This window comes from Anastrepha ludens, chromosome 6 (assembly GCF_028408465.1).
Source record: "Anastrepha ludens isolate Willacy chromosome 6, idAnaLude1.1, whole genome shotgun sequence".
NCBI classification, from domain to species: domain Eukaryota; kingdom Metazoa; phylum Arthropoda; class Insecta; order Diptera; family Tephritidae; genus Anastrepha; species Anastrepha ludens.
Window position 1 is genome coordinate 113125986 of NC_071502.1, and position 9098 is coordinate 113135083.

The window sequence follows — 9098 nt, forward strand, 5'->3', positions numbered from 1 at the left end:
TATTTTTTCTTTATTTTAGGTATTATATTATATCTTTTTTATTTATTTTATTAAGTATTTTTTATTTGCATGGTTTTGTTTAGTTTAAATCTCTTAAATCACAATATTACCAAGACACTCACTGAATTTTCACAAACATGTAACTTCTCCTGCTTTTTGTATAGGTGGTCTGTGTGTAGTATGGTCTATGGTCGAATAAAAAAATCTTCAAATTCTTCTAATTTTGCATTTTGCTTTTTCAATTTCTTTAGAATGGCAATGTTCCGGTAAAAGGTTTACCACCTTCTAAATATGGAGAATGTGTATATTGTTACAACAACGCAATTACTCTCCTCCCATTATTATTATTATTATTAGAAGGCCATTACGCACTGCGATCAGAGCTGATCTATTGGGAAAGGCCTATTTTTGCAACCTTAGAGTTTTAGCACAATTTTAGGTTTGTTGTTTCAAAGCTTGCACGGAGATACTACGATACCACCAAGGTGATGAAGTCTCTGTCTGCCCAACGCAGAACATTTACAAAGCACATGTTCTGAGCTTTCTATGTCCATTTCGCAAAAGCGGCAGACATTGGTCTCGGATAGACCAATATTATTTAGATGGTACCTCAGGCTGCAGTGACCTGTAAGATGACCTGTTAAAAGACGCAGATCTACTCTGCTTAGTGAGAGTAGCTTGTCAGATATTCCTTCGTTGGGACTTAGAAATAGTTTGGCTTGACGCTGACCGGCACAGTTTAGCCAGCGTGCAGCAAATTTCCTTTCTTCCCATTCCCTAAGGAATTCATTAATGTGGCTTTTGGTGAGTCCACAGAAAGGCTCAGGACCAGTAAGTTGCATATTTGCTCCTTGTTTTGCAAGGTCATCAGACATTTCATTTCCCTCATGCCCTTACCTTCATGTCCCGGAATCCAGCCCAGTGTTACTATGTTGAGGTTTCCTAACGTGTTGAGAAGGTTTAGGCAGTCATTTACCAATTTAGAGGTGATAGTTGTTGTTAGAAGGGCTTTTAGAGCCGCTTGGCTATCTGAAAGGATGTAGATGTGAGTACCTGTTTTTTTCCTGTTAAGGCATTCTCTCACACATATTTCAATGGCATGAATTTCTGCCTGGAATATTGTTGGGTAGAGTCCAATCGGAATCGATTTTTGAATTTGGGCCCATTGATTCCTGCCCCTTTTCTCCATTTTCCAATTTTTACCCATCAGTAAACCATAGCTGAGAGTCAAGTTTGAAAGTGATAGAATTTGTTCTCCAGTCTGTGCATTCATTAATTATAACATGGAAGTTCCTGAAGAGTATTGGTTTGGGTGATAGTATATCATCGCTATGAAGAATGGGACTATGTAGGAACTCTTCTAAGATCTTTAAATGTCCTTTCATATCCCCACTTTTAAGTTCAGATATACTTTTTAATCATAAGGCACACGAGCGAACTTCCCTTTCAATCAAGATTGGAAGCGGTGGTATGTTCAGGAGCACACCCAATGCATCAGTAGGACATGTTTTCATAGCCCCTGTAATACCAACACATATCAAGCGATGCAGTTTGTTTAATACGTTTACTGCTTTTCTTTGCTTGTCCTTGGGCCACCATGCTAAGGATGCATAAGTGACTATGGGTTTCACAACAGTGGTGAATGTCCAGAAGGTCATTCTAGGGTTTAGTCCCCATGTCTTACCAAAAAGCCTTGTGCAGGCAAAGAATGCCCTTGTGGTTTTTGAAGTAACTCTCTCAATATGGCAATTCCACGTAAGCGTTTTGTCAAGACTGACGCCAAGATAGTTCGCTTCTGTCGAGAGTTGAAGTGTTGTTCCATTCAGGATGGGACATTTGAGATTTATTTTCCTTGTCCTAGTAAACGGTACAAGTGCTGTTTTGGATGGGTGAATGGAAAGCCCTTTTTCTGTGCACCATTTGTTTATTATTGTAAGAGCTAGCTGCATGCGATCCGAAATGGTTTCCTCATGCCAGCCTAATACATAAACTACTACCCTGAGGGTGAAACCCTAGGTTGTTCAGCTTATGGAGAAGTTCATCTATGACTAGAGTCCACAAAAGAGGAGAGAGTACGCCTCCTTGGAGGCAACCTCTTGTGGCTTTGATAGATTTGATTGTTCCTTCTAGTTCGGTGCTAATCGTTCTAGATTTCAATATGAATATTATCCATCTAGTGATGGGTTCAGGTACCTCCTTTAGATATAGGGCATTATAGATTGCCTCATAGGAAGTGTTATCAAAAGCTCCTGATATGTCAATAAATGCACATAGAGCTATCTGTTTGGACTCAATAGCCTTTTCAATAACTGTTACCAGGCTGTGTATTGCAGTCTCAGTGAATTTTCCCCTGTTGATAGGCAAATTCAAATCGATGCAGTGGAAAGTTAGCTAAATTGTTTTCCCTAATATACTGACCAACTATATTTTCCATTGTTTTAAGGAAAAATTAACTGAGACTAATTGGTCTGTATGATGAAGACAATTGTTCGGGTTCCTCCCATTAGTCAAAATGCAACAGAATTTAAGTATTATATTAATGAAGGTTTCACCTTTCTGTACCCCACTAGTAAATACTTTCTTTGGTTTTTCTTATTTTCTTCTAATGTACCTCGTATACGAAGGAATTGAATATGGCGAAACCAAAAGGTCCTAGGCAGATATTTAATTCATAAGTAAACATAAAACGTTAAAAAAATTTTATTTCAGTATTCAATTTAAACGAAAAAATAGTACAAATCACTCATACATAGTCCATATGTTTGTAGATAAATACAAATTTCAAATTACAATACACACATTTGAATTTATATTAAACACTGTTGTTGAGTTTCAAACTTCAACAAAAAACAAAAAAAGAGAAACACCTGAATGTTGAAATACCTGGTCTAAATCCATATTCATTTCTAAAAGCTTGTTTTTCACATTGCCCATTTTATAATTTGACGAATCCAAACACTTCCTCTTGTTTATTCTGCCTTATCATCCCACAAGCAAAGTTCATAGAAACGTTCAAGACCATATTTTAGCAACTTTGTTGCTTCTCCATTTTTGAATAATGCGTCATAATCTTCTTCGAAACATCCATCTTTAAAAACGGTGTCTTGAAGCACAACCCATTTTTTCAAATTATCATTTACAAAACAAGTAGGCATCTCACATAGCAGGGCATAACATCCAAAATGTTCAAATTCCCGCACTTCATCTACAATTGTTTGCCAACTGGGAGCACAGGAATACTTTGAACATAATACCGCTTTTAAATTTTTATAATAGTAACGAAGTAGTTCGGAACGATGAAACGCGAGTTCTCTCAAACTCAAACTGGTGTTGAAGAAGATATTCAAGTCGTATCCGACACTGCCAACAAAGCAAGCGTTAAAGTTTTTCTGCCGAAAGAGACAATTAAATAAAGTAGAAGTTAATATATAATATATATACTAATATATGTATGTATAAGTGTATTAAATTGGCATACAAACACAACGTCGGGCACACCACATTCGTTAAATTTATGAAGCATATTTTTTAAGGAAGCATCACCAAGTGCGATGACTTTGTATGGCAAATTTTGTTTAAGCAGTAGATCGATAAGGCGTTTTTGAAATGTTTCCAAATAACTGCGAAGTTTTGTAGTGATTTCTTTTAACTCCGGCAAATGTCTCTCAATCATTTCAATGGCTATGGTCATGCGTTTTTCGACGTCCCAATTACCGATTAATGCCGAAACACTTAGTATGCAATCTGTACAATTCTCTACTTTTAAATACTCCATAGAGGCAGCATGAAAGTGAGCCATTTTCGTCAAAGCAGCCTGCGCTAGGTTTAATCCCATTCCTGTGTGTCCACTGATGCTCTGATATTTCCAAAAGGTCAAGTCCTCCAGCAAAAAGAAGTTTTCGCTTGTATGAATGCAACTGGAAGGATGTTAAATTTTATGTAAAAATCTAATAATAAAAAAATAAAAAACCTAAAAAAATAACAATAAAAGACTAAAAAAATAAAAAACAAAAGACTAAAAAAATAAAAAAATAAAAACTGAAAAAATAAAAAAAAAAAATTAAAAAATTAAAAAAATAAAAAAAAAACTATAAAAATAAAAAAAAAACTAAATAAATAAAAAAAACTAAAACAAACAAAGAAAATAAAAAAAACCTAAAAAAAAACTAAAAAAAGTTAAAAATATAAATATCTATATATATATATAAAACAAAAAAAAATTTAAAAAAGTCAAAAAATATATATGTATATCGAAAAACGGTGTCGAGTAGCCTCAATTGATCGAGTCCAAAAAACAGCCTGCCTCCTGATAACAGGATGCTTAAGTACAACACCTACTAAGGCTCTAAATACGTTTCTTCACTTGTTCCCTATCGATCTGGCTGGCAAAGCGATTGCAGCGAAAGCAGCGACACGCGTGAATGCCATATCGAAATGGTAAAAGTATCTTGGCCATTCGGCCATACTGAACAGGAACACTGTTATCTCTTCCGACATAGACTATCATGTAAGTCTTCCATCACCACCCTTGCTATTCTCCTGTTCACTCCCAACTAGGGAAGAATGGAAGACAAATCTTACCGAAATCGATGGCCCTCTGATTATATATACAGATGGTTCAAAACAAGACGGTAAAGTGGGATTTGGAATCTTTTCCCAATTCCCCTCACACCAATCTGTCATTTAGATTACCCGACTACTGTAGTGTATTCCAAGCGGAAGTATGCGCTATATGGTATGCTGCGAAAACTCTCTTAGAAAAGAGAACTTCACTAGGAGATATCCGCTTTTTCACTGACAGTCAAGCGGCTGTTCGAGCACTCAGCTCCTCTTATACCCACTCAGATGTGGTTCGATCCTGTCTCTTATCTCTTAAAACAATATTAAAAAAATATAAAAAAATTAAAAAAAAAAAAAATATAAAAGAAATAAAAAAAATATATATAAAAAAATATATATAAAAAAATATATAAAAAAAATATTTAAAAAAAATATTAAAAAATAAAAAAAAATATAAAAAAAATATAAAGAACAAACATAAAAACAAAAACATAAAAATAAAAAATGGGAGACAACACCCGCCCGCCCATTAGAAAGTGCAAGGTCACACCATTATACATAACTATGAAAGTCTCAACCCCCTAGGGTCCCTATAGAACCCCCAGAAAAAGTTTGAAAATAAGTTGTTTTACCACCGTGGTTGCAGCTTGTACTGAAATACAGTTGAAAAGAAATGTATACAGCGATTGTTAACCCAGCAAGGGTTTGAAGTAAGGTTTTATAATTCATACCACTTATGAAAATGTTGTTTTATCGTAAAATTTATAAGTGACGAAAAATTGAGCTAAAAAATTGTCTGATTTTGTACTATTTCACTATTTATAAATTTTTTCTTTTTTGTAACATGTAAGCAAAAATTTGGAATATTCCAAATTTTCAGTATTTGTAAAAACATTTCTTTTTTTAATATTATGTATATTTGAAACTAAAAAAGCGCCCCTATAAATAATAAAAGAATTGTTCGCTTTTGGTTGACTGGGTTTTTCTTATTTCGCTTTGTTCTTCTCTCTCTCATCGTTCGACAGTTCGCTCCTCAAATTTATTCTGCACGGTATTACAAACGGCTAGAACATTTGTAATAATAGAATTTTAATAGAATTTGGACTATTATTTAGTAAAAATAGCTTTAAATCGAATCTTTATGTAATAAAGAATTCTTATAAGTGATTTTGTTACTTTTCTGTGTTTGTTTTTAAGTGAAATAAGCGTCTGTAAAAGAGCATTTGGGGAAATCCCCATTTGTTCTCCCGCCCCTTTTAAAAAAAGGGGTATAAGGGGGGGTAGAGGGGTGTATCCCCATCTTAAAACTGAAAACAGAACCTACCGGAGGCTTATAGTTTTTAAGTTATTTGAGTTTAAAAATTGTAAAATTGACCAAGAATCCTCCTATTTTGGTTACTACAACCAGCCGAAGTGCTGCCAGACATCGTATAAATAAACAATTTTAGAAGATAATAAATGACTAGAAATACAAAATTTTACAAATTATTTCTATATTATATACGTCTATTCATATATATATATATATATATATATATATATATAGGTATATTTATGGATATATGTATATATTTATATACATATATATATTAATGCTTGATTTTCAGTAAAGTATGTTTGATTGTATGCATTTTGAATATATGATATACATATATATATGATATATATATTTTTAATTCCAAATTTTCACTATATTATGAATATATGATATATATATATACATATATATATTTAAAAAAAAATAAAAAAAAAGCGCCGCAGGCGAAAATTTGGAATAAAAAATCGCGCGATTTTTAATTCCAAATTTTCCCTATGTTATGAATATATGATATATATATATACATATATATATTTAAAAAAAAAAAGAAAAAAAAGCGGCGCAGGCGAAAATTTGGAATAAAAAATCGCGCGATTTTTAATTCCAAATTTTCCCTATATTATGAATATATGATATATATATATGCATATATATATTTAAAAAAAAGAAAAAAAAGCGCCGCAGGCGAAAATTTGGAATAAAAAATCGCGCGATTTTTAATTCCAAATTTTCACTATATTATACATATATATATTTAAAAAAAAAGAAAAAAAAAGCGCCGCAGGCGAAAATTTGGAATAAAAAATCGCGCGATTTTTAATTCCAAATTTTCCCTATATTATGAATATATTATATATATTCTTTTTTATATATTAAATATCTATATATAAAAAAGAATAATTAAAACATTTTGCGTAAAACTTTTTTCTTCGTAGGCGGCCTTCGGCCGCACTGCAAAAAAAAATCACCCTTAATAGTCAAACACCGTCTCCGCTGCACATCGGAGTTTTACGTGAAGCGGAACTGTATTTCGAAAATCATATCGATATTGTATTTATTGTATTTATGAACTCAATATATACACTTTAGAGGTTGTAAACCCCCATTCCTTCATTATTCTAACAGAAAAGAGTGTGTGGAAATTATGTTCCTATGTTGCTTCGTTTTCAATGGCATTCTATTATTTTTTTTATTTTTTGCTTCTGGCAGCACTCCATTCAGCCATGCTTTTCAGTTATTGTAAATTTAGCTGGCATATTTGGAGTTAGCAACTTAAAAATGCAATATAAATGGTTAATTTGTGGTATAAATAAATAAAAAGAGTTAAAAACGTATGTGTATGTTAATATAGTTTCAATATTTATTAAAATAAATGTGATAAATGCACTTATTCTATCAAAATTTGGTGAAGATAAAAGACAAACTTTATCAACAAATAACTTAAAAACTATTATTAACAGAATAGTGTTGGTGCTAGTTTTAGCAAAATAAGCACGAAGTGAACATCTCCTGTGAATTTCATTGAAAAATTCGTAATATTTCTCTCAAAAGAAGTGATGGGAGAATACATGGGGTCGGAGCCGAGCATTTTTTCAAGCTTATGAAAAATATATGCATTTTTAACGTTAAATATTGCTATTAATTCTTAATTTTAATTTATAAAAAGTAATATAAATCAAAAGGCTGATACAGTGACTACATTTGCGTGTTATAATTTTTAAATTCGGTCCACGCACTTAGGCATTATAAGCAAATATATCGTGGTAGAAAAGGAAAGCACAGCCCAAATTTATCGTGGCAGCAATGGAAAGCCAACACAAATAAAAACGAAAAAAAAAAAAAAAATAAACAATTAAAAACTATACTCACCTTCGGCCGAATTTCACATAATTTTCTCCGTGTGCCATTTGAGGAATTACCTTCATATACATGGAGCATTCACGTGAATTGCTCCCATTTGAGCTTTTGATTCTTACAATTGGTAAAGTACAGGTTCTATGCTCGCTTAAATCTCCACCTTTTTGGTTCGTCTCGTAGATTACATTAATTTCTTCAGTATCCTCTAGTGATGATGCCCAACTATAGCTAAATTTCAACCAGTCGGGGTTTCCCAAAACTTCGATTTTCAAGTAAACTCCTATAGCGTGTATTAATTCCTTCTTAGACATTTTTAAAATAGTGGACTGTATTATATTTAAGTAGAACGTTATCGAAAGCAAAGCTACTGACCTTTACAACGCTTCTTGAACAATTGAACCAAACTTGCGAAAATATTTCCGTTTGGCCGTTTCAAGGCGAATTCTCTGGCGAATTTCCACCTTGGGCCGTTCGTTTCATTTGAATCAATACAAGGCGAATTGAGTACTATAGGTGCTGCCTTGCCAAACCAGTTACGTTATTTTTCGCGGTTTTGACAAGTCTGACGTCAGATCCCTTTCCAATACAAAACACACAAAAATACGAGGCATTACATGTTTGTGAAAACTCTGTGAATGATTTCTTAACGTACGGGAAATGTCTTGTGTTTGGTGGTTTCTATTGCTTTCCCCTACTCTTCACCTTCACAAACAGGTAATTTCCCTTCTTTTTGCTTATATATTCTCGGAGCATGACGTCACAGCGAAATCGAACAACGCAATTACTTACTTTTAAGTCGACTAATTACTTAGTGCCGATTTACACACAAAGACATCTGGAAGGGAGAAACGAAAATTCTCTTTTGCTGTTTCATTCGCGGTCGCACAGGCAAAAGTGTTTTCAGCAACATATGTTGCTTTTGACGTTTACTTTTTTGGCAGCTTCCGGTTTGGATATATTCTAAAATCCGTGAACATGTAAGGCGGAGAAGGTTTGTCAACAGTTTCATAAAAATTTGAAGGAAAGACACAGGCTGGATTAGTTAAATAATAAATACTTTTTTTTTTACATATATGTATATAATATAAATTTTTGTACTTGAATAAAAAAAAAATTTAGTTAATTAAACCTACTTTACTTGCAAATATCATCTTGCATTTCACAAGCACCGTTCTAATGTTTTTCATCTTAGATCCTGCCAGATCCAGAACTTACTCCCACAAAAGAAGAAACGATTCAAGCAACTGCCAAAAATTATTTTACAGTCAGCTTTAAATTTGATAATACGTATAAGAAGCGCAAAGCGTGTCGCCAGTACGGGCGAAAAAATCTCCGTATCTTCCCCGACCATTATTTTGCTACA

The 9098-nt window shown here is 33.1% G+C and overlaps 1 protein-coding gene across 2 annotated transcripts; it reads right to left on the reverse strand.

Moving 5' to 3' along the window:
* Positions 1–2684: 2684 nt before the first annotated feature.
* On the reverse strand, positions 2685–8127 carry LOC128867873 (uncharacterized). 2 transcript variants are annotated; one of them, XM_054109443.1, is made up of 3 exons: positions 7748–8127; positions 3483–3917; positions 2685–3389 (listed from the first exon to the last, which is right to left on the reverse strand). In XM_054109443.1, exons 1-3 carry the CDS (start codon positions 8044–8046, stop codon positions 3344–3346), a joined length of 780 nt encoding a protein of 259 aa, XP_053965418.1. In that variant the 5' UTR covers positions 8047–8127; the 3' UTR covers positions 2685–3343. The 2 variants fall into 2 exon arrangements, with proteins under 2 accessions (XP_053965418.1, XP_053965417.1); XM_054109442.1 differs by having other exon boundaries at positions 3479–3917.
* Between the last annotated feature and the right edge of the window lie 971 nt (positions 8128–9098).